The sequence below is a fragment of the Sparus aurata genome, chromosome 5, assembly GCF_900880675.1.
Source record: "Sparus aurata chromosome 5, fSpaAur1.1, whole genome shotgun sequence".
Classification (NCBI taxonomy): Eukaryota; Metazoa; Chordata; class Actinopteri; order Spariformes; family Sparidae; genus Sparus; species Sparus aurata.
In genome coordinates, this window is record NC_044191.1 from 28827547 (window position 1) to 28854355 (window position 26809).

Consider the following 26809-nt stretch of genomic DNA (forward strand, 5'->3'; position numbering starts at 1 on the left):
TCTCTCGCTCTCCTTGAGACCAATTACACATAATTTATGGCGTACAAGGAGTGCAGACATTTTCCCACTATTCCCTTTCCCTCTCTTGCTTCCTTTATGTGACCCTTCTTCCACTGGCACAACACCCACCCACATACACACACACACACACACACACATTCATGTCAATATTACCAACAGGGCACTATATTTCTCCACTCTCTAAGCGAGGACCACTTATCTAGTTATTTTGAAAAAAAACTAAATAGAATAGCAAAGCTTCTTTCAAGGTCTTTGCCCACAATGTTACCCCAGATGTGTTCTTTTAGCGTTTTTAAAGAAATTGCCAAGAGGTGACTTGCATCCCTCAGCGACATCTACCTATCAAAGAGGGGACTTCCATATACTGCATTGAAGCTGTCTGTACTCGTTCTTTCACCTAATGATAGTTTGTTTACTAAAGGGATTTTCTTTCTAAAGTTGTTAATAACTTTGATAGCATCAATATGTAAACATATCTCTGTAATACTGATATTAGCACAATCAATCACACACACCTGCACGCAGAGATGTAAACAGACAGTAAACTGGCTGGTACTTTGGCCCTGATGAGCAAGCGGGAAGAAGTGTGGAGGTAGGAAAAGGAAAGTGGGGTGTACTAAGAGAGAAAGTAAGGGAGAGGAAGGAGAAAGGGATGGTTAAGAAAAAGGACAAAAGGACACAAAACAAGAGATGAAAGGGAGGAAAATGGAAGTATAAGAAAGGGAAGTGGATAGAAAGAAATTGTCAAAGGTTGAGAAAGGAGAAAGAAAAGGGAGGAGAGACTTCGGTGTAATCCCTCTGCACCTCCCTCGTTCTCCTTTTCACAATCAGAAAGTGTTCCAGCCAAAAGCAAAGTTTCAGTGTCATGTTTGAGTATTCTCTCCCATCACTCATCTCTCACTCCCACCTGCTGTGGGAATGTGTGTGTTTGCATCTGAATCAATTTTCCCCACAGGGAATATTTCAGGGTGAAGCACAAAGGTCTGGGACATCATACAGGTGCTGCTGCAAGAAGACTGCTGTATGAATATTCAGTGTATGTGTACTTGTGTGTGTCTGTGTGTGTGTGTGTGTGTTCCCTTTCATCTCACTATGGGATTAGCCCCCCTGAGTATTCAAAGAAGCATTTACTCCATTAAGGTAGCCCGAAGATGCTGGCAGTCATGACATATGTGTCAAGGCCATCCACCTTCAAATATCACTTGTCATTTAAGCCAAGCCCACCAACTGACAGAACTGACGGACACCTCCAGTACCTCCCCTTCGCTCTTGGCGACGCGTGGGCTTGGAACTCAGTTTGTGCATTCCAGCCAAGTGTTGAAGAGGCTCAGTTCAAGTGTTGGTCTTTTCAATGCCACACTCCAAGTCTCAAAAACCACTCACAAACACTTTGTGGAAGTAAATGTTTGTTCACTGACGCATCCAGGCACACAGCCGAGGGTGCAGTGGGTACAATTTTTCATTAGGAAAAAACAAACACTACGTTTATAAAAAAAACACTGCCCTTTACTGGAGTGTAACAAACATCAGATGATACAACCACACAACAACCGTCAGGGATATCTACATTCTGACAGCTACACTCTCTGGCACACAATGAGATATTCTGGAGCGATGCTCACCTCCTCTCTGCCCTGTTGATCAGGACTTTCTTTCCCTGCAGCTCAGCCTATGGGCCTGGCTTGGAGCAGGAAATCCCCTTTCAGTGTTCATTTAGTTCAATTCTGTCCATTATGCCGGGACTGAATTGACAAATATAAGTCATTTTCCTCTATCAGGGTGCATTTGGCTGCTATTTCTGCTTTGTAATTTTTGAAGGTAAAATGACAGGGCGGTGTTCCCTTGTTGGTCTCTGTATGAAAGATGCACCGAGACACCATCTCAAAGTCCAGGGATGGGGATTTGAGTGTAGTTCTGGAGGCCAGCACCAGCCATCTGTTTCAGGCTTATGCCAACACATACACATGAAAATGCTACCTCTAGAGGTGGCCTTGCTTTGTCTTTAGCCACTGCCTCACTTTACCTGTGAGTGATATTCACACTCTCTGACTGCATGCGGCTCATCGCTGGGAACCCTTGGGGGTGACCTTGGAGACTAATGCTTTCATCCTAAAGGTGGTCAAATGCTTGCTCAGCAGTGGACGAGGCAGGTTTTTCTTATTTTGTGCAAAGTTTGCGCTTTGCAATTTATGTGTAACAAAGGCCTTTGGGTAGCAGGACAATTTATTTGATACCTAGGATGGCTCAGTGGGGGTAAGCTCAACAAAAAAAACCTGAGACCTTTTCAATGAGCAGGGGATGTTATTACACTGGCCAATTCCAGCTCAGGCCTTCAGGACCCGGCTGGGTTGCGGGTACATTCTACAAGAGGTCTTGCAACCTCTTGGGCCCTGTCCAGCATATCAGCTACAGCTTGCTGGTTGTCGCGCCTCTCATTTCCAAGGTTCAGCATCGAGCCTCGGTTACGTGATGTGTGTGAGCTCCTTGGTGGACCTGGATAATCCACACACTTCTGCGTGAGGAGGGTTGGCAGTCAGTCATCGAGATAAGCTTGTCTGACAATACAGCATGAATGAGATGTCTCACCAGACTGCCCTTTGTGTTGCTGGGGTGAGGTGAAGAAGCGGTGTGCTTGGTTTATAATGACAAGTGGCTGCGTCCGTCATGTATAAAGGCACGGGGCCCTGATGCAAGACCTGAACTTATCGTGTGTCTGAAGGTTGACATCTCTGCTTTACAAAATGGTCGCTGGGATGGAAGTAAAGCACATACCGGGTGACTTTAAAGCCGGGGAAGGTCAGCCGACTTAGCCTTGTGGCAGTAGTCTGTTCATGCTCAGTTAATTTTGTGAAGGATATTTCTGGCCAGCCAAATCAGAAAAACGAATTACCTGTGGCTAAAGCGCAGCTCTTCTCACATGAGGAACATGCACCTGATGCCACACACACACACACACACACACACACACACACACACACACACACACACTTTGGGACCAGTTTATTACTGACACACACCAACGTATATGCACACAAAGGACAAACACGCTCCTGAAGAATTAGATCCTTTCTCTCTCCCTCTCCTTTTTTTCTCCCTAATGATGCCATGACTAAAATGTTAATTACAGCTAAAAAGAGAAACGATTGCGAATATCAAACAGCAATTAGCATGTATCATCATCATCATCATTACCACCATTAGCTGCAGCACAAGATGGAGGATTATTTACCAAACGGTGGAATGCTCATCAGTTGCTTATTCAGGGCCTGAAAGGCAGCATAAAAAAGAAAAAAAAAAAATCTGTACTCCTCAAATTTGCATAATTAATGTGGCTTAAAAAATTAACTATTGCCAGACTCAGAGCTTTATAGCAAGAGCAAACTGTGCTCGTTGGGAGATAGCAGTGACTTATTTATCATGCTACCAGCCAGACATACATGTGCACAGATGCAAACACGAGACTGAATACTGATATTTGGTGTCTCTCTTTCATACACAACAGATCTATGGAAACTCAAGTAAACACACAGACCAGTTGGAAAACAGTCATAACACACGGATACATGTATGCAACCTGATCAGATTTTTTCCCCTCCATTCCTGTTGCCCTTTCCTCTCCACGTCATGGCTCTATTTCTGCACTGATGCAATTTAAATCTTTTCCCTCGGTGTCGACTGTCTGATCGACACACCTGAGCGTTAGTCTGCTGGATTCTGGAAAATCTTTGTGTAGATAACCAGGATGAGGTTATTATCCTCCACTCAATCCATCTGGAACAAAATCTCTCCTCCCTTTTGTTCTCATTTGACTATTGCGCTCATACACGAAAGGTCAATTTACACTTATGGCACCCAGAGGACAGCTATCAAATTCAAAATTCAACTTTCTTTTTTTTTTTTTTACATTAGATTGCTTTGGCAATCACACATTTTCTTCCATGCCCTCCCCTCCCATTATCCCTCTATATTTTCCCTTTGTGATGGCCGTGCAAATAAAGTATGTTGTAAAAGTCAATACGCCTACAGCAAAATATTAAACAACACAAGGCTGCACCTTGTGGTTGCCAGCTGGGGTAAGAATCATAAACTATAAAAAAAAAATCTACAAATAACTCTGGGGTTTCCAGAATTATAGAGCTGGATTTGCTTTATTAAAAGGCAAGCGTGAACAGTATGTTGGCTTCACTCAATCCGTAACCACGTGTAAGGGAAATGTTCCTCGTTAAAGTCCGAGAGTTGTTAATTCTCTGAAGAATTACAGCAATGAAATCAACCTTTTTAATACACGAGGAATGGAGAGAGGACCCGAGCATAGTGTACTCTCCGGGCTTTCAGATTGTCTTGATTTATACACTGCCATCCATCCATTAATGTTATGTTGTCCTCACATCTTGTAGGCACAGAGAATCAAACAGGACATGTCCCAATAGACGATGATTCTTAATCTAAAATGTTCATTACTTAATCTGTTCATACATCTAGATTTTACATATTAATCCATTTTATAATCTCAGTGAAACAAAGATGTTATCAATTAATAAAATATCATAGCTCATCTATTCAGTTAACCATCCGCACATCCCATCCTATCTTTAGTTCAAGATCACTTTTGGCTTCACATTATTCATACAAGTCTTTCCCGTCCTGCCCAAAAGTAACGGAATGGTGTGAAGGCTCAAGGAAACAGGCCTGCATGTTTATACTACAGCCAGTATTCACTGTTCCACTACGTCTGCTGTATGTGTCCATCAAACCTCAATCACCTTTTCAAGCCTGATCCAACCATCCAAACATTCATTCATTGATTCTTTGACATTCGTCTTTTGCTTTACTTCTCATGCTTCCCCCTCCCTCCATCCGGTTTCCTTCCTTACCTTGTTGGACAAAGGAGCCGTACACAAACCACATGGAGTTGTACAGTGTTGTCGAGGAAACGGATCCCATGGGCAGCCGTGGTGGGTTGAGCCAGTTGAGCAGGTACACCAGGATGCCAATGAGGAGCACGGTGCCCGCGATGCACGCCCACAGTGACAGGTCGAAGGGCGCCAGGCAGGCAAACATGTCCACCGTGCGTTCGGCCTTGCGCAGCAGAACGCCCACGGAATAATCCATGTAGCGTGTGGTGAAGTCCACGACGCTCTCTCGCTCAGGCGTGATGGTCAGGGCAGAGAGTCCAACGTCGGCTCGCTGAGAGAGGCGGAGGGTGAGAGAAGAAGAATTTGAAGTATCAACACTGTGAAAATGTGTAGGTGAGGAGCACAGCTTCAAAAATGTGGCCCTTTGTACCCCGAGGTAGGTACATGCTTTGAGTCCCACCATCTAAATGGATGCATTAAATAGTAAGTGCTAAGAAACTTTATAATGACTTGGAAAACATCTGGGCTGTTGGTGGATAAACAGTATAGTTTTTCATAGAGTAGAGCTTTTGTTGACAGTATGTGACACCAGTAGGCAGAAGTGTTTTGTTATTTAGTTTCAAAACTTACAAAGAAAGTGGTCTGGGCGCACCTGTGTACAGACAGATGTGTAGGAGATAAAGCAAAACAAAACAAAACAATACAAAAAATAACTCCTGCATAATGTAATTTCTCTGAATACAGATAACATATTTCTCCCGAAACAGACGAACAATGATCTTCAAGGTATCTTACATCTTAAAGTTTGCTACTTTTTGACTAAATGGACTTAAGATAAACATAAAAAGACAAAACTAAGGTCAGAAAGAGGAGGATACCCAAAAGTACGCCTGTATGGTCATCTTCATTAGGTGCATTGGGCTCCATTTTGACTCTGGACTATACATAAGTATGCATGTGCCGTATTATGAGGCCCATTATATGCCCAGCGTGGACTTGGCCATCATTTGATGTATGACTTTTGAATCATTCATTCATGACTCAATTGATTTACTTCTGTGTCAGTATGCCTCCACAAACATTAAAGGCTTTCTCATCACTTGGAATTCTTGGAATGTTTAAGAGGCAACTAATGACTGCTTTAATTATTTACGTGTTAAGACTTTTAAGTTGAAAAAAAAAAAGAAAAAATAAAGCTGTCTGCCAAGAAAAAAAAAATGGTTAAGCTCAGCTTAAATGCAAAAAACAATGATGGCTAATTAAAATGTCTTCCGTCCCCAGTGCTCTGTGAGCAGCTGTAGACATCTGCTTGTTCCATAACCACGGATTTAAGTTGCTGCTGTGAGTGCGTGCTTATGTATTTGAAATATATATTCGTGCGAGAGATTGCAGATATTATGAAACTGGTTTAATAATGAGATTTTCCTTTGCTGCTGTTAAAAACTAACAGTACCAAGTTAGGTGTGTCTGTAGGCAAAAGCACGCACACGCTGATTACACACTTAAACACACACTTGCACACACACAAAAACAAACAAAAAATTTTAATCCACTGTGGGCAAAAAAAATCTGCTAATTTCACAGTCGAGTGAGGAAACAAAATGCTTAAATGTGCAGAAATTGTCACTTACACTGCATAAGAAGAATTGGGATAAACCCTGCAGGATGCCTGTTGGTTGAGACAACACTATGATATGCATGCAAGTACGTGTGTGTGTGTGTCTGTGTGTGTGCATAAAGTGGAGATGAATTGCCATGCTGACTGCTGTGGTCAGTCAACATGGAAACTTCCAGAGGGCACTCTGGGTAATAATTATCTGGTATAATTGGGTTTTTTGCAGAGATAAACCGTGTTGCTGACTGATGGGGAAAACAAAATAATTTGCATGTTCAGTTGATTTCGCGGCCTCATGCCTGTCTGTGTACACATAAATATGCGTCATGGTCAAAAGCGTTTCTCTATCAATTTTTCTGAGTTTGTTGCTTTGGGGGGGGGGGGGGGGGGGGGGAATACAACTGCTGAACACACACACACACACACACACACACACACACACACACAGCATACAAGGTCAGGGGAAGGAGAGCAGTCTTTAAAAAGAAAAAGAAAAAAAAAATGTTTAAGCCCGACAAACAGCCAGAAGAAAATAAAGAATTAAAAGCATGGGAAACTTCTGGGAAAACATTGCTGAGAATATAAAAACATCCTTGACCTATGGAGACTAAGCAAAACGTGCAGTAGCATTGTTACAGCTCCAGGAGGAAATCAAAGGGCACACATGCAGATCGCAGCAGGCACTCGCACAAACACATACACACGATGGGAAATGGTAATTAAACACCAGCTTTATGGATATCGTATAAAACTGGATGGGGATGGGTGAATTGCTGTAAGTAACCTACTGTATACTCTGTTTCAGCAGCATTGTATGTGAGCGATGTTTCGCAATTGGTTATTACTTTGCTGTATTGACCTCGATGAGTTAAAGCTCTGACCACACAGTCCAAATTTAATTCTGCATTTTGAATGGGGTCTTTGTGCTCATTAGCCTTGAAGGGAATACATTCAAATTTGGTTTCAGGATGCAAGACGTTTTGTTTCCTCTCCTTTAGCACAGTGACTAGATAAAATTCCAAAGAATACCTGAGTTGCTATGGTGGTTGTAGTTTCTGTCATGGATTATAAATTAGTTTAGCAGAGTCAACTTTCAATGGTGACAGTGTAACACCTAGCTAAATATTAATTTAGTCTTGCCTGGTATCAAAGGGAAAAAAGGTCATTGTTGCTGTCACTGCTTGGTTCATGTCGCGTCCCATTTTAGCATTCCATAAATTATTTCGGAGACAAAGGAATGGCGTGACGCCGTACAGCTGAGCTGAACTCCAAGCTCTTTGCTGGCAGGACTCCTCATGACAACACCCGATGAATGTTTTAAGGGTTCACGATCCGGGAGAGGAACAGGGAACACCTGAAAAAAAATGTGAGCTATTTGGTATATTCAGACGCTTCTTGTGATGTTTCCAAAGTGTTTGCCAAGCACAATGCTCGGTGGCACAATAAACATGTGTGCCGCTGTTTTCTGCAGAGAAGAATGAAGAGTGAACGTGAGTGCCTGCATGTGTTGGGACTTCTTCAACTACTCATGGAGACACAGATCCAAAAATGTTTGAAAAAGAAATAAAGAGACTGTGAATTACATGTGAGTCACAACGACTTTTTTTCTGCTACTTACTTTGTTCCTTCAGTAAACCATCAAAGATGAATGGATCGTTTATAATGTCACTTTGTTCAGTACTTGACAAAATGATCTTAAATATCAATAATGTTTGGTGATGGCGACAGAAAAGGTTGTCCATGTCTGCGCTGGAAACTCGCATGTTCTACAACAATGAGATTGGGAATCTAAATTGAGGGCAATCAGCCTGGCAGCGCAAGAGATTGATTCGCAAAAGTTTTGTGAAGCAGCAGTGGTAAGCTTTTGTGCTAATGGTCAAAGTAGTTATGATCTGACTGCTGCAATTTCATGCCCTCAAACTAAAGGCCACTTCGTCTTTGTGAAATCCAACATCATCGCCTGTTTTCCCCCTTTCCACTGACGAAGTTCAAGTGTCTGTTGGTAGTTATGCATAAAGTACTTGAAGACACTCGAAGCCAGCCAATTTATTAAAAAGCTGCCGTGTTTTCACCAATTTGCAACATCACATATCTGGTATCTGAGGTCAGCCCCTCTCAAGGCCACTTCAGGCTACATGCTGCTGTCGTTAGCGATCAAGTGTCTGAACTTGTATCTCCAGTTTCAAGAAGTTAAGCTCAGATTAAATTAAAGCGTTGCATTTTTGCAAGATCAGATTAAATTAAACAATAGAAATACATAGAAAAAGAACATCAATAAAAATAATGATGACAGCAAAAGCAATGACTGAGAAAAATACCAGCAAAAACAAGCAAACAATTCAAAACTGTTAACAGTCTCTAAAACTTGAACAACGACACCGGCAAAACTCACCCAAATTAAGAGTCAAGTGAAAAGGATAGGTCTTTACTTCCCTGTTTTAAAAAAATCCAAGTGAGTTAGCTGTTCTAAGATCTAAGGGGAATTGGTTCAACAGTTTAGGGCCATAAAAACAGAGAGCCGCCTCACCAGATTCCTTGTGGGACATTTTAGGATCTTCTAAAAAGAAAAGGCATTAGAAGATTTAAGACTTCTTGCTGGGACATGAGACGAGAGGCACTTGCTGATATATGAGGCAGTTAGTTTATGTAATGCTTTGCAGAGAAGTAAAAATAACTTTATATTCAATTCTAAAAGTTATAGGCAGCCACTTCGGTGATGCAAGCAGGGGGTAATGCTGTATAGACCTAAAATTGTCTATGGCACATGTTCCTGCTTGCATGTGTGCTTCTCCTCCTTGTACATGAATTGGCAACAATTGCCCCTTTGCATAATGCTTTTCACAGGTTAAATCCTCATTTATCCAACCCATGTCATTGTTCTCCGGCTATACTGTCCTTGTTTTGTAAGTGTGTTTGGAATATGTTTGTGTGTGCGCTCACATGTGTACATTTCTCCTCACCTTGAAGACCAATTCGCCCATCAGTCCGTTCCACTGTCCGTCAGGCTGCAGGCTGCCGTATTTGTGGTCCGGAGCGACGTAGATCTCGTACTTGAAGCCCAGGTAGTTGGACAGCGCATCCAGCACGTCGATCGAATAGCCCTGGTACTTTTTCGGTTTCCCCAGAACATTCTCAGACACCATGACGAACGGCTCCTCCTGGAAGGCGAAGATCAATCAGCATGTCAGTAAGTCAGTCAAGCAGCCGATCGATACGCCAGTCGTTCAAGCATTAAATCACCCAATTACCCGAGTGGCCATTATACCACTATGATGCTCACCCTGATGGTTAGGAGAACGTATGTGAGTGCCTACATTACACACCCAGTCCAAAAAAGTCAATTTCAACACACATTTGTACACTCTACCAGTGTAAATGCAGGTAAGCTTACAACCATCCTTCTGGACACTCTGGACGATTGCATTAATTTCCTATGACTAACAAAATCAAAGTCGTCTTTGTCTTAAGACCTTCATGTTTAACATTCAGCTCTCAGTCTTGTTCTCCTTCCCCTTTAACTGACACGCTGCTACCTTTGAGAACTACCTTACCGCCCCCAAACTCTCAATATGCACACCATCCTGAGAAGTTGGGTGCAAATGAGATTTGTCACCCCACTGACATGTTAACTGTCACAACTGGGGTAAAATTCACCCCCCCCCCCCCCATGGTTAAAACATGGAATGCATCAGCCTCTCTTGTGGCATGCGTGTCTATTCTCATTCCCTGGTAGAATATGCGACATTACTCCAGAGTGCCTTTAGTTGTCAAAAACTCCACAGGGTACACTGAATGAGCAATTCATAAGAGTTGTAAACTGTGGGGAAAAAAGGCAAAAAACAAAACACTGGTCACACATTTTTCTTTTAAGCAATATGGTAAAAAAAACAACTTCTGCTGCTGCTGCTGTGAAGGCAACCAGATGCTGACAGTATATCAATATAGATGCAACGACTCACTTACTATCCATCTCTGTTTTAAATTCCAAGCTACGCTAAGCACTTTCTTTTTTTGACTGTCTATTTGGGATTCTAGGAGAACCCCCTCCCCCCACCATCTTGTGTTGGCTCGACTCCCAAAGTTCCCTACTCAGCGTTCTTTTCTATTCACAGAGGGAACCGTGTTTCATAATTTATTTAAAACACAACCCCTATTTAACATTTTCAAGCGAATTAAAATGTTGAAAATCAATAATTGCACCATGCAATTCAGCAGAATCGTTTTTTTTTATTGGTTCATTTTTAAATGCACTGGGACGGCTGAACCTCTTGTTTATTGATATCGCCGTCGCACCAAAAGGGCAGTCTCCCGTTGAGGTTAAGTGACACCCAGCAATGCTGACATTTTTAAGGCAATTAAGAGAACATGGTGCAAAGCGAAACAAGGTATTTTTTTTTAACCAGGCGAGCAGCAAGCTGGTTGGATGTTATTTACTGTGCTCGAATCGAGTGTGTCAACGAGGAGTTTTCTCCCCGGCTCTCGTCTACGTCCCCACCCCTCTTTTTCTCTCTTCTTTAATAAATCCCTATTGATGGGCGAAATGTTTTAGGCCAATATGTCTTGCAGATTTATGAGGGCCTCTGTGTTATTGACTGGACACTGGCTGCACATTAAGCACACACATACAGACAGACGCAGGGCCACGCCGCGCATTAACTTGCCAGTTTCTAATCCTTTGCTAGCTGCTGCTGTTCAATAAGCTATTAGGCAGTGAGTGGACATGCATGCCAAGTCCCTTTCTTTCACCGCAAGCGTCCATCAATCAAAGCAGGAACACCCACTAACACACACACCCATACATACTGAATTACTCCCCATTTACCTCTGATTGCTTCCCTATGCGGGTACCTTGATAAACAAACAACCACGGTGGGAAGAAGAAAAAAAAACATGGCCGACCCTGTTGAACTGGGGAACAACGACGGTGGACCATTTCCCCAGGCCTTTTTCCAAGTGTTCACACTGGAAGCTCATTTCCAAAGTAAATCATGCATTACATAGCTATAATGGCATTTTTCAAATTTAATTGGCCCTGTGAATACAGCAGGGAATTTAAATATAAAGGTTTCATGATCAGCTGCTTTAGCCAGCATACACATGAGGCTGGCTCATGGAGAGTTTCATGGGTCTATTCATGCACCTCTTCACTGGCTGTTCTAGATCAAAAAGGGCAGCAAAACAGGGGTCTTGAGTACTCTGATGAGTAAGGTAACTTACTATATATATATGTATATATATATATATATATATATATATATATATGTATATATATATATATATATATATATATATATATATATATATATATATATATATATATATATATATATATATATATATCATATATTTACCAATGAAATGCAATGGAAGGGAGTTATAAATATGTATTGGTTTCACTCGCCGCGACAGCATACTGACTGAAAAATTGAGACGTTCCTGAAACAAATGGGAAAGATTCTCATTTCAAAACGCATTCAACGTTTACATCCATCTTTCATCATTTCCATTTGCTCTCCATGTTTATCAAATATATTTTTGCTCATGTGCATTGATTGCTTCCCAATTGGTATTCCAGTAAACATGCTCGATGGTATACAGAGCAAAGACACGCATACACACACATAACCATACTGTAACACATGCATACACACCTGTCAACCCACGCAAGCTTGCCAGCGAACCATTTAACACACAAACCAATAGCAGCAGCAAATCAATACACGGCAAGAAACTCTCCATGTGCAGCTCTGTGTAGGTGTGTGTGTGGGGGGGTGGAAGTGTTTGAAAAGTACTGTCTGAAAGCATGTTTGGTGTAAAGGACTGGTAGAGCAGAATATATAAAAGCACCTCAGGTCTCTAGTGTCTCAAAGCCAGCCCACGATTTTTAGCTGAGCTTGCGGTTCTGTGGAAAAGGGCACAGGTTGTTTGACACAGATGTCATTTCAAGTTGGCTGTACATTACATGACAGTTCCCTCTTTCACTTGGACATAGACACGAACCGTTCCTACACCTGACGAGATGAACGCTCCACTTGCTGGACCGCCACAGGTCTTTCCCCTTTCAGCTTGTAAAACATGGTGACTTTTGGGAAAACATTGTCCAACCCATTTGAAACCATTCAACCAAATAATGTTTTTTTTTTTAAGAACTGTTAAGTAAAAGCAACAGGCCTTACAGTTGCTGACAAATGCTTAAATCTATAAATCAGGGTTTTCAGGAGTTTTGACCCCTGAGAGGCAACGAGTCATGTAATCATCTGAGGTCTTCCAATAGCTCACTGGTTGGTCAGGCTTTGAGCCGCTGGGTTCAATCAATGATCAGTCGATGGTTTCAAGACTAAAATCTTGGAACGAAAAAAATCAGGTGTAACCTGCCTTTGTGACTCTAGTCCGTCTCTCTGATCTCTTTTCTTCCTCTGTTGGTATTTTGCATTCTCATCCTTCCCCCTGCCACTCACCAGCTGAGATAAACACCATTTGGCTATCTTTGCACACACAACATCTCCCACTTTCCCCAAACATATGACACCGTCTTTCTCTCCCCTCCATCCATCCACCCATCCATCCATCCATCCATCCGTCCATCGAGGCTACAACACTTGTTATTCATGCAATGTCATCTAACATCTTCCTAGCAGCTTGTTTTATACTTCTCCATCTCTCTGATGGGAATCTCTCCTTTCCCTCCTCATCCTCTCTTTTTTTCTGTGCTAATTGAACAAGTTCATTCCCTGTCTACTCTTGACTGGAAGTGGTCTCAGTGCTGCTCTGGTGTTTTTGGAGACATGACTGGGATGAGAAACAGCAATTTTCCACAAAGACTAAAAAAAACAAAAAAACGACATTTTAAAAGTCCTCAGAGGGAATGCTGGGAATGACATGAGTCATGTGGTGATTTGCAGCAGTGAGCGTTTTTCAAAAACACTCTTTGGCTTTGTCTGTGAAATTGGTGTAAAATGTATTTTGGAAAGCTCTGCAGAAAGTCTCTGCAGAAGATTAGATTTCATATTGTTTTAAAATGAATTTCCTCCCAGTCTGTGTTTGATAAAGATGGAAGATATGTCTCACTTAATAACAGAGGGGCTGTGTGGATTGGTTACTCAACAGCTAAATCTTAAATTTTGTGACTCATGATTTATGTAGATTGCTGCACCACATATTTTTCCTGTCATTGTTCTTCTGAGAGTTCAACAGGTCCAACATTCGCTCTCACTGCTCTCACTGGGTCATCACCAGGGCATCGGGTTGACACAGTCCATGAACCACAATGTCCCTCAGACCTTTGTTGCAATTCTCTATTCCTCAGTCTTTTGTTTCCAGGATTAAAACTTCAAGTGTCGTGTTGATCTCTCTGTGAGACTCACTGTGATGCAGCACAGTTTAGACTGCAATAGATTTGGAAGTTGAACAAAATGATGTCTTTTCCCCCTGTTTTATATTGAAAGCCTCTCCTTGTGTGTAATGTTTTACTTTCCACTGCTCTATTATTGCCTGCATTTAGATTTTTTCTTATGTTGATGAATCTTTGTCAAAATTTCACCATCTTATTTTAGTTATGCCGAGTGGCCTTTATTATAGGTAATTGTTTCTTGAATGGAATCTTATTAATCATCCATCATCATCATTATGACACTGAAATATGTTACAAATGTGTCTGTAATTAAATAAGTGGTTGAAAAGCACTCTTTAATTTTCTCCAAAAATGTGACAAAAGGGACATCTTCTGCCTTCTGGCTGCATTATTTGGGCAGCAGTAGCTTCGTTCACAGCCTAGTGTAGAAATGTGGGTGCAACCTCTGCAAATTAAGGAGCACAGAAGAAAATCAGCAAAAGATGAAAACTCAGCTGCTGAGATGAATCAAACTAAATTGGGAACGTACAGTATGAGAGGCAGAGAGTGGTTATTTATAGGCCCCTCTGATTTCGCACCTTCAGAGTCTCACATCCAAAGAAAATCATGTTCCCACCTTGAACACATCATTTTAATGTGACTGTTTGAGGAGTGCAAATTAAATCCCCAGTGGTAATATATCAATTTCGATCACATTTGTGACCAGAATGGTCACACAGCTGAGCCCTGTAGAGGAACATGAACACGTAATTATAGTGATGTAACCATTCCACGGTAACATCCATTTAATAATCAATACAGTCCAAGCCAATCAATAGTATTGATTGAGTCATTGGCCCTAATAGTGGTATGATGTCATCGCTAATTAAGTGATCGATAATAATAAGACACTCTGGCTGGTTTAATTGAATGAATTTACACGTTAATGTGTGTGTGTGTGTGTGTGCATGTGCAGGGTGAGAGCACCTCTGTATTGTACTGTGTCAGACCATTGCTCCATACAGACATAAAAACAGTTATATCAGAGGAGAAACAGCTCAGGGCAACACAGAACAATCTGTTCCAAAGGTCCCCTCAGAAACTTTGTATCATGCACACACACTTACACACACACTCACACGCACAATCAGGATGTGTATGTCTTTCAACCATCCTCACATGAAACGAAAAACAGTGCTCCCGGGCAGCACCCTGGACATTTCACACTATTTCTATCTACTCCTGTCTTTAAGCATCAGTCACGACCAGAGTTGCAGAACATGAAGGGGAAGGAGAACAATAGAGCACAGAACATTAATGCGCACATACATTAAACATACAGGAGCAACCCTACACTGATGAAGGGGAAAAGGCTGATATTCAAAATCACATAACATATCCCTTTTCCCCTTTAAGGGTGAAAAATCAAAGACTGGGGGGAAAAAAAAGAGAGAAAAAAAACATAGAAAAGAAGAAGGGATAGCCACAAAGATGTCTAGCATTATCTCTTTCTTCTCTGCTTCTTACTTCAAAGAAGGGATATGAAGAATTTACTGCAGTGAATCTTTAAAGCACTCATGGGATGTACTCAAATCGATGCTGCAGGCAAGACAGACAGAGCTGAAGACTCACTATCATCAAGAATTCAACTGTCTCCATCATCCATCGGTCAGATGTCAAAATAGAAGCTAATGAAATGATTACAGCCTGGTCCATTACAAAGCTCACCTCGACGCGTTCGGTTTGTGTTTCGCCTTTTATGACTTTTCCCTTTCGTTTCAGCACTTTGTCTCGTAAAATGTTAGTCTGACATGTTCATTCACTCAAAGGGGCTCTCAGTCTGTCCCTCTCTACATTAGTGAAGAGACAGTTGAATGATGAGCTGAAACTAGATGAAAGGACAGATTTACGGCAGAGCAAAGGGTTGAGGGCTGACATGTAATAGTCACCACGGTCTGTCTTTGATTCTTCTGGGTGAACTGCAGGACAATTCTCAAACACTGGAATGTGAAACAGATCTTTTTGATTGCAGGATTAGGAAAACAAAAACAAAGGGGTATACTCACCAGAACAGTGACGACTCGTAGCACCACGCCTCTCATGTTATTTTCCAATTTTCTGTCCGTCAGCGTGCCGTTCAAGCCATGGACTGGGTCCCACGTTGCCAGCTGCACACAAACAAACAAAAAAACAAAACGGTTAGATTTGCAGACATTGTGGACACCATGATGGGTTCACCAAGCGATAAACTGCTTAAAGAAAAAGTTGAAAAGGTGCAACTGCACTTAAAATCCATGCACAAGACTTAAAAAAAATAAAAAAACACACAAATCCAGAAGGAAGGCTTATTAAACACACACGAAGTCAGAGCAGAAAAGAAATATCAAAACACACTCAGACTCGAACTTTTTCCAAAGACCTCAAGCACACAACACTGGACTCTGATGATGTCTTATTTGTAGAAGGGGAAGAAATTGATCAGGCAATCAAAGCTATGAAGAGTGGTAAAGCCCCAGGCACGGCAGCCTACATATTGAATTTTAGATAAATAATTTACCGGAAAACTAGCACTTGTGCTGTACCGACACTTACACAGCCCCAGTGGCATTTCAACATGGGTGACTGCCTCCTACCCTATCTCAGGCTGTGATATCAGTCCACCTTAAAAGGGGTAAAGACCCATCAAAGTGTGACTCGTATAGGCCAGCAAGTCTAGTCTGCTGCGATAACAAAATACTCTCCAAAGCTTTAGCTCTGTGGCTGGAGACTGTTTTGAACAAAATCCCCCATCCGGACCAAACAGGCTTTATAAAAGGTAGACAGTCCTTCGAGAACCTTCAGCACCTACAAAAGATAAAAGACATCTCTTTGGATGCATACAAGCATTTGACCACATTGGATGTGCTACTTACACAGCTCTGAAAGTTTGGCTTTTGCACTAGCTTCATCTCCTGGATAAAAGTCCTTCACTCAGCACCACAAGCAGTAGTGCTCACTAATAATGTCATTCCAAAACATTTTACCTGCTCCAACAGTCCACAGCTCCTTGTACCCCCTGTAGTTTGACGTGCATGAAATCACTCTGTATGCAGATGATCTCCTTCCGTACTGGTCAGATCAGCTAAGGCCGATTCCAACTGCATTTGATACAATCCCACGATATAATGTTCATTTCATACTGTTTTTTCTCCTTGAATCTTGTTGGAGTTGCACAAACATATTTCAAAATTCATCCGGAACAGGAAAATTCCTCTGCTTCATAAGTCATTTCTAGCAGGTCAAAAGTATGAGGGGTATCTCTCTCTCACTCACATCTCTCCCTATAACTATAACACTACCTTAACTTCCGAAAAAGTAGCTCCCACCTCATTGTTGTTTGCTCCTCTGACACATGGTAGAGAATATTACTGAAACAATCCTCCAGTTGAAAGCTCCGTTAGGATATGGTCACAGTTCAGGGTGTTCTTTAGATATAAACAACTATTTCTATTCCTGGTCCGTAATCCTGTTTCAATTTTTGTTAAAGAATCAGACATCCACAGTAGGTAGTATTTTAGCTAGTTACAAGTTCTAGACTTTGGCTCCTTCCCAGCTGCCCCACCTGGGGGATGGATGGAAGACTGTTTCAGCCTGAACTTTCATCAGAGCCTTATGTCTTGAGTTGACATGATGTTATTTGAAACATAATTTTCTCGTCTAAGCATGTAGAAATGTGCCTGTGAAGAAGAATCAAGGTTGGAACTAGCGGATGAAATTTATATCTGTAACACAAATGTGTGAGTACTTCAATTAAAAAATGTTCCATCGCTTGCATCTCTGCAGGAGAAGGTTTGCCAGGCTGTACCCTGATGCGGATACCACCTGCCAGGGGTGTGATGGTGCACCAGCTACATTACATGTTTTATCCTGTCAATCAATCCACCCATTTTGGTCCTCTATATTTGCAAAATTTTGGTCAAAACATTCCACCGAAACCTCATAATTGCTGTGTTTGGAAAAGCCCCAGAAGTGGTGTCCCTTTCAAATAGCCAATCAAACTCTCTAGCATTAGCATCCCTCCTGGGAAGGGATCCTGCTGTCTAATTCTTCTGTGGAAGGACCTCATACGCCCATTGGGTCAAGGATGTAACAGCACACTTAAAAGTATAAAAGCTGTGGTGCGGTAGCCAATGCTCTATTAAAAAACACCACAAGGCGTGGCAGCCTTTCTGGGATTATTATAACAATTATCCCTGTGCCAGTCCGACGTTTTCCTGTGTTGTTGTTGCTAGTGTTTCTATCATTATGGAATGTATTTCTTACTTTAATTGTCTATATCTCTTTATATCTTTGCATATTCATGCGCCATCTGTTCAGTTTACGTACATGATCCAATGAAAAATAGTTACACAGTCAATAAAACACTTTATCTGAACACTTTATCTTCCAATTTGCTACTTTCTATTATGTCCCAGTGCACATACTGTACATACATGACAAATGATTGTACATGAAATCCCCAAGGTTTCTCTGGCGTTTTCCCTGGTGCACTACGTACCATTGGAGTGATAAATCACATTTCTTTAATTCAAACGTGATTCATCAATCTGGCGCCTATGTTTATCAAATTGTATCATTTACTTCCAGTCTTTTCCCCCAGACCACATTCTTTTTAGTCCCTAACCATATTTTCTTCATCTTCGCACTGCCCTCTGCTTTCAATAAAATATTGCTTTTCAGCTTCAAAGATCAAACCAGCCTGGTTTCCCCATAGAGAGAGTGGCAGTAGGAAAAAAAAAAGTGATTTAGCTGTCTGCTTTCCAAAGACAAACACACAACCACACACTCATACTGTGAGACACACACACACACAATTGCACGGCGAGATTTGTGCTCAAAAGAAAACACAAACACAGTGGAGAAGCAGAGGGCCTAATGCAGGGAGGGAAATAAGGGATAATCCATTTTTCTAAAGCCTGAAGTTACTGTTGAACTTGGGGTTCTCTGCCAATTCTGATCAATTCCCTTTTGAGACAAAAAGTTACAATATAGCTTAGCTCAACTGGTTACTTTTTTTTACGCCCTACCACTGGTTAACATTTAATATCCTGTTTGAAGTATTGTTGGCAGAATGAAAGGCAACAGTATTGGTCCTCTGGTAGGATCACAAGGCTTGTAGTCAACTACTGCCTGATTTCACCTCGTCTCAGCACCACCTAATCTCTCTATTATGGGTGTGCTTGATTGACATCTCTCTAGCCCTCCTGTTGCATCTCTTGAGGTGGGACAACTTTAAGCATTCCCTGCCAAAACTTCAGCTTGGGAATCGTATCGGCCTTAACAGAAAACAGCAGAGTCGACGTGCAGTGCCTTAAGAAGGGTGTGTTCTGAGCAGGGCATTGTTTCCTCGAGTCTTTTCCCTGCAGAGCCATGGACCGCTCACATGGATGTTTTCACTTCTCAGGACTGAGTGGCCAAATCTCTCTGACTATTCTTCTGGCTTTTGCAGCACCCAACTCGTAACTCTACTATGTATCCTGTTATTCCTTATTATTATGTGTTTTTTTTTTTTTTCTTATCATCATTAAAAACATTGCTCTGATTTAGAAAACGCTGCTTTTCTGCCAGCATTCATGTGATTCACACTGACAAATCCAGGTAGATTATATTACACATCCTCCTCATGTCCTCAATTTTTTTTTTCCCTCATTCAGCCTGGAGGGGGAGATGTGGAGCTGGATTCCGAGTGTGACTCCTCACCCACATACACAAAATCTGAATTCCCTATTTTAGTTATTTCTCTATTTTACAACATGCAGAAATCAGAGGCACTTGTAATCTTCTGTCTCTATGAAGATGAGCCAACAAACCTTTATTTTCTAACACAGAGAACTGCTGCCGTATTATTCTCATGACAATCCCGATGTCAGCGTAGTCTTTGATCAGAGTGTGTGTGGATGTGTGTGTACAGCCTACTCTCTACTCACAGATGCAGCCTGTTACCCTTCACAGTTTTCCAAGTGTACGTACAGAATGTTCTGTGTATGTGTGCTTGCCAACAGTTGTAAACCTACAAATACCGGAATGGGGCCGGATGTAAGGTGAAGGGGATACAAAAGACACACAATGAGAAAGATCTGATGTGAGGTGAGGAACATGAAAAACTTGAGCGCGCACGATCAAAATGACATTAGCGGTGCAGCCAAACGCATCCGAGGCTTCAAATTCCTACTTGAACACACCTGCAAGACATAAATCCTGTCATATCTGTCACACACACTTGCAAACACCTGTAGGAAATGACATGTAAGCCAAGTAGAGAGAATGATGAAGACTATGCCATGAAGCAAATTCATTTTTCAGGAACTATCATCACCAACGTTCTCACGGAGCTGAGAGGTTCAATTACATGACGTAATTCTAACTGGCACGGTGTTTATTTTCACATTAATGCGCTGACACAAGCTCAACAGGAACAGGTGAACACAATTTACAAAACTGGGGATTGCTTGTTACCGCAGACGCTTACCCACTTGCGCACACACACACACCTACACATGGTAAGCTAATAGGACTTTTCCAATGGCACTTTTTGGCAACGCAGTCTGTGCCGCGTTGATTTGATTTCCATTACCAGTTTTACCACGCCATGCTGAGCCATGCTGAGCCATGCTGAGCAAAGCTGCGCCCGAGATGGACTTTCTCCGGGGGGGGGGGGGGGGCAAAAGCGTGCCCACTCCGTCTCCAAACAGGTTGCGGTGATGTCTTGCGACTGCGGCCAAACCCGTGAAAATCCCCTTCTCCCCCTCAACTAAGCCTGTGTTGTGATTCCGACTCATGTCTGTGCAGGAGACTACAGAGAAAGGCACTTTTGAAAGTCTCTGTGTGTTCAGCTCTCAGTGCCTTTCACTGAATCTCTGATGCCTGGAGTTTAGTTTCTCTCCTGAGTCCCTGTTTGTACTTTCAGAGATCTACTTTATTTCACAGTTTCATCATGTTCGCTTTCAGCCGTGTCAGAGGTCTTGTTTCGTTAATGCGGGTGAACACCAAACGTTTCCTGGTTTTGCAGTTTCATAATAAAAGCTTTTATATAACTAAATAATGGGGTTTTATTTGGAAGACATTTAAGGATATGACATGTTTTTAGTAACAAATTAGCAGAGTGGCTAAAGAAGAATATCAACAGCTGCTCCACTGACCGCTACTCAAGACAAGCATACGATTAGTCAAAGACACATCTTCAAGCGGGCAAAACCCCGTTGTAATGGAAATGCAAAGCCCTGTGGTTCAAAGTCAGGCCAGCGCATGTGTCTGTAAAAGCTCCGTAGCGAGCACACAAAAACAAGCCACACAGGCAAGGACATGGGTCCAACACACTCACACATACAATATGCATGTGTTGTCTCTTGTTTGTCCTTCAGACGTGGTATGTATGCCGCACTGCATTTAAAAAAGGAACGTCTGTGTCTTTTCCAGAACCTGCTGTGTGGGCAGAACAGGTTCAGAAGAAAACTGAGCCCCTCTGCTGGTATCTTTTACAGATCAGTTTAGTTTGGCGACAGGGGCTCAGTAGTGAAACCTGGACGTCTTGAGTGGAACCGGGGGAAGTGAGGATAAAAAAAGCACGACAAAAGCAAACTGCATTTGCGGTGTGCGCTCCCCTATCAGCCACTTCCTTTTTTGAGTTCCTGACACCCTGACCTGATCTTTTTACAGCGTGGCTTGTTTGAGGCAAAGCCTGGAGGAAGCAGACAGATATCCAGTAAGTAAGTGGACCTTGGCAAACACACCTGCCACAGCACAGTGTATTCCCAGCTATTCAGCTGAATAGCAGAGAGTCCCCAACCCTTATATTTAAAGTCAGTGTAAATGTACTCGGATACGATTTACAGCTAACCACAGAGTTACAAAATTAAAAGAAAAATGTGGTCTGTTTTATTCATGTTTTCTGAATACTGATTCCTTTGGACGGCATTAATAAAACAAGATTCAGGCCTATAAAAGACTGCTTTGAAAACTATATTGGCCCTTTTACGCCTGTTGCTCGGGCTATCAGTTACAAAAAAAAGAAAAAAAAACTGTTTTAGCTAACATGGAGTTCCCTAAATCCCTTAGCCACAGTGTTCAGTATTGAGTTAAGACTGCAATTTGCCACTGTGAAAAGAGAATATGATGAATATTAAAGGAGATTCTGCGATGAATATCCTGGAATCGCCCGTAATGAATGAGGTTTAAGCTGCGTTTTCCACAGCGTTTAAGTAGAAGTCAATAAGTTGCGGGGAAAAACATTAATCAGTGGTGCACCACGGTAATTATTACAGAGGCTATCAATCATAAGGTGGGGAGGGCTTTGTTTGCAGCCGCGCAGCAAACGCATGTGACTTCATTTACTAACAGACAGACACAAACACGCGCATTATGCATTAAATTTTACTCTCCTACTCACTAAGGATTAACCACGATGCATTGCGGATGCCTTGATTAATCATTTAAGACCAATATCTGTAATGAGGAAGGTGAGTGTTAAGCATATTATCCAAATTGTTCTTTCTAACTAACTGCTGCAAGCTGAAAAGCGTATTCTTGGGTCAACTGTACTTCTATTTCAGCGAGCACGCAGATCATTTTAAAAGGCAACTTTTATAGGCCACATTATACGCTACCATAGCCTAACTTGTGCAGAGGGCCTGTCAACGCTGCAGCAATTTCTCGGTCGCTGCTAGATGTTAATAAAAGCTGTAAATCCTTTAATTCCCTTTAACATATTTATCTGATATATTTTTCCCTTTCACAGACGGGCTTGCAAACAGGATGAGGGAGCGGAAAAGTAAGGCGCCGAGACTGAGAGGAAAGTGAGTCGGAATGAAAGAACCTCGCTGCAGCATTACAAGGAAAATTGGTGATGCTACATTATCCGAATATCAATATTTCCACTCTACATTTATATTGTTTTGAATCTTATATACCAGGGGAGTTGTGATGGCAGCCTTTGCATGTGTGTGTGGACGTGCACATGCGAGTCAGGAGCTAAAATGGCAGCCAGGCTAGCAGAGTGCCCCACTGCCTCGGCTTATCTCCACAGCTCCAGATAAGGGCTCATTTCCCCCTTGACAGTATGAAATAAATGTGCATGTATGTGTGTGTGTGTGTGTGTGTGTGTGTTTGTGCACCAAGTGAATGACCCGCTGTGCTTAAACCGTTACCATGTAGACTCAGGCATCAAAACACCACCATTAGCATCCCACAATGTTTTCTTCCCATTAATCAAGCACTATCTCTTTTTTTCATTTCCCTCTATCGCTCATTCACTGCTCTCTGTTCAGTCTTTCCTTTCACTTTTGACCAAAAAATGCATCCTTTCTCCTCGTTTCTGCGAACCTGTACAGGTCCCTCATCTTACCGCTGTCTTCCCCTGCAACAACATTTTCTAATTTCAGCACCGAAATTGGACTGACACACATTCTCTTGCATGCACGCTCCAAGCAAACACATATAGATAGGTGCAGAACTCTGAGCCCACCTCTAGGACCTTTAGCTTGGCCTCATAATTAGATTAAACATGTGGGAGAGTAAGATTGAGATAGGAGAGGAACTTATTTGGTAGCCAGTGGCAAACCTTATCAATGACTCGGCTATTCTAAAGCCAGCTATCTAGCTTGCTAGCACAACCCCCCCCCCAAGCTTCACACCCAATTGAGATGAACCAGTGTTTCTCAAACTTTCTACACCATGCACCACCTCGGAAAACATTAGACTCTCCTCGACCATGGCTAACGTAAAAAATACAGCAGCGTTGGCCTACTCCATTCAGCTTAATTTATAGCTGATCGCGGTTCAGTGGTAAGGTTGGCAGGTGCTGTGGGCTTCAACAGCGCTGCTTAAGTAGTCACATCATCAACTTTAGTTTCAACACGCTTGGAATGTTCCCCTCCCAAAAGTTGTTTGTTAGCCATTTTTTGTGATGTTAATTTTCCTTTAAGTGCAATCTTTCCATCACAGTTTGTGTTAAGCTTGTAATTAGTAATAGATGAAGCAATATACGTGTGACAAGCATGAACGTGACTAGGTAGCAGGCTGAAACTAAAATATTACAGAAGAGACTAAACTTCTTTTGAATTACATTTGAGTAGTATTCTAAATCCGCAGTACTTTTATTATAATAACAACTATGAACTTATGTCATTTACTTTTTTTTCTGATTATGTCTTTATTTGGAAAATATAACATTTCAGCATACAGAGATTCTACAATATTTCATATCACTTTTTTCCAGTGAACTTATGTCATTTGAAAAAAACACACATCTTCCATGTACCACTAGAGGGAGCTGTGGTAGGTGTTAGCCAGCAAGCTGAGCGAATGCTAACGCAACAGTAGAGCGCATACCTCCTACAAGGCTCAACAGTCCCCTTTAATCCAATCAAGGAAAATCCAATATAAAATAAAGCATATTTAAATCAGCTGGATCCACATTTTCTGCATTCGCTTGGAATTGTACTCATCCTGGCATTATTCCCTGAGAAATTAATGAAAATGTCAAAAAACAACTCAGCACGCAACTTCAAAGAAAGTGAGAAAAACACTCCTGGATCCATTCTGTTATCTGAATCTTGGCTGACAGACAAACCAACCATCCAACCAACCAACCAACAGACATGGGTAAAAAACACAATCTCCTTGGTGGAGGGAATTAGTTTCATTAACCACAACCACTGAACAGTAGGGTACTGTACAGCTATAACAAACAAAACAAATGCTTCACACAATCACTCAAGATACATGGCAAATAAACAGACAGTAGTGACCTAGTGCTACTGACCCCTTACAACGCAATTCAGCAAAGACCTAACTTAACACTGAGCTTGTGTTGCTAGCTTCTATAAGGTATTTAAAATGGACTGCTGCCAGTCTACCATCAAGAAAATTATTCTTATGCAGAAATTAGTACAGTTCAGTGAATAAAACAAACACCTCTCAAAGCTAGAATTCGATTAATATTAATGTCTGTGAAGCCATCAAGAAATACGCTTGGCTCTCAAAATGTTTTTATGAGAATCATCATTGGTTCCTTTTTCGCAGTCATTAGAATCATCACAACTAATGTGATGGCAATAAACTGAAAAACAGCAATACAACATGGGGCATTGGTAAATTCTTAGCTTTAATGTTTTTTTGTGGTTCTCAGGGGCAATCATTGTTGCATCTGTAAGAACAAACAGATATCCAAGTGTTGATTTATGCATTACACTCTCACGAGCAGCAGATGTTGTCATTTTGCCGAAGTGATAAGTGAGATTCCGTAGACTCTCACAGCAGGGCGTTATGTTTTTCATCACAGCCTTGATGGTAGTTCACGTTGTTCATTGTATCCTCTAGTCATTCATTTCCATTTGCATTACCCCTTTCCTTTTTTTTCTGCAACTTTGCAGTTAAGATTCATGTTTCCTTTTTTTTCCCCCCTTTTTATTTCTTTGTTTACTACGGGGAACTAAGGGAACATTGGTTTGTTCCAGGGAGGTAACTTTGTGGATATCAAATATTGTTCTTAACTAAACAAAACAATGTATAATGATATGTTACTGTGAAAAAACAGATTGACAGATTTTGATATCGAACACACACAGACATAGTGACCAGCTTGTTATATGTCAGCGCTGTTCGACCCCTCGATGCCCTGACATGCAGCCTACATTAATATAGCGTTATATAGAAACAAGGAGATACACTTCCTGCCTCCGCCGTCATAGCGACCACCTGACACTTACACTTACACGGACCAAAACAGACCTCGGGGCGCTTTCAGGGATGTGAAACCACACACATTTAAAAGTAATTGGACCATCGACCGGTGCTGCGTGGGGGCCAGCAGAGTCATTTACTGTGACAACAAACCCCTTCTCTTTACAGAACTCACCCACAGATCGCACACACACACACACACACACAGACACTTAAGATGGACACAAACCACACATGTATGGACACACAATCACACAGTACGTAGGTGTTGTCCTGCTTAAATGGCTTCTCAGAACCACTGAGGATCATTTTTTGGGGGGCTTCATGCATCTCTCGCGTTCTCCCTCTGTTGCAAGCGCATCAAAGGGATGCTGTGCAACAAACTGTGGCTTTCGGTCTGATTGTTACATACATGACTCGTAGCAGCTCAAAAAACACAATCGATAGGGGGTGACATTTGGACACAACGGGGCTGGGAGCGGTGTGTACAGCGCCGCCAGAGATAAGCAGCTGCGACAGGATCAATGTGCACAGGAAGTTGTAAGAAGTAAAAACTATCAGAAAAGTGTGAATAATGTTGTCAAAGATGTGTCCTGCGCTGTCGCAAATTACTGCCGGTAGACAAAAAAAGGCAACTCCCCATGAAATTGGACCCGGGCAATTGCTGTATTAGGCACCGCACTTCCTCTCACCCCACATCATCAGCTTCACCAGTGAAGCGAGCCGGAGAGATTTGATTCTGGGCTTTTCTAATGCAGCGCAATATTGAATTGTTAGCGCAGACGGCTCTTATCTCCTTGTAGTTTATCTGCTTACCCTTCAACAAACAGCTAAGGAAATACAATATGAGTTTTTATCCCTCCATTCATAAACTATCTGTTTTTCTCGCTGCTAAACTTGTTTCATCTGCCAAACACTGGCGTGTTGCTTCCAGCCTCTGCAGCCTCTCTAACACTCCTTCTGTCGTCCCTGCCAGACATTCATATGTCTGTCTGCCATTGCAGTAAAGAGACAGTAGCCAGGCACAGACGCAGACAAGCTGCTGAGCAGTTTCACTACTCCTGTCTCCCTCTCTCTCCTCCTGTGCACCCCCCAAAAAGAAAACCCTCCCTTTCTCCCCTGCTGATGGGTAACATGTGTGTCGGTGCAGTCTCCAAACAGCTTGCACACCAAGCCTTCCTTCTGTCCTCTCCCCTCTCTTCCTTTCCTTCGATTCCTCTTCCAATTCTCTTCGGCCCACAGACCCCTTCTCTGTCGCCCCCTCTGTGT

At 42.0% G+C, this 26809-nt stretch overlaps 1 protein-coding gene across 3 annotated transcripts in view; it reads right to left on the reverse strand.

The window, feature by feature from the left end:
* Positions 1-26809, reverse strand: part of grid2 (glutamate receptor, ionotropic, delta 2) — a 494495-nt gene that overhangs the window by 101568 nt on the left and 366118 nt on the right. For all 3 annotated transcript variants that reach the window (XM_030416162.1, XM_030416164.1, XM_030416165.1), the window contains exons 9-11: positions 15889-15990; positions 9453-9650; positions 4896-5208 (exon numbers count right to left, since the gene is read on the reverse strand). In XM_030416162.1, coding sequence (XP_030272022.1) covers positions 4896-5208; positions 9453-9650; positions 15889-15990 — 613 coding nt within the window. The remainder of the gene's footprint in view (positions 1-4895; positions 5209-9452; positions 9651-15888; positions 15991-26809) is intronic.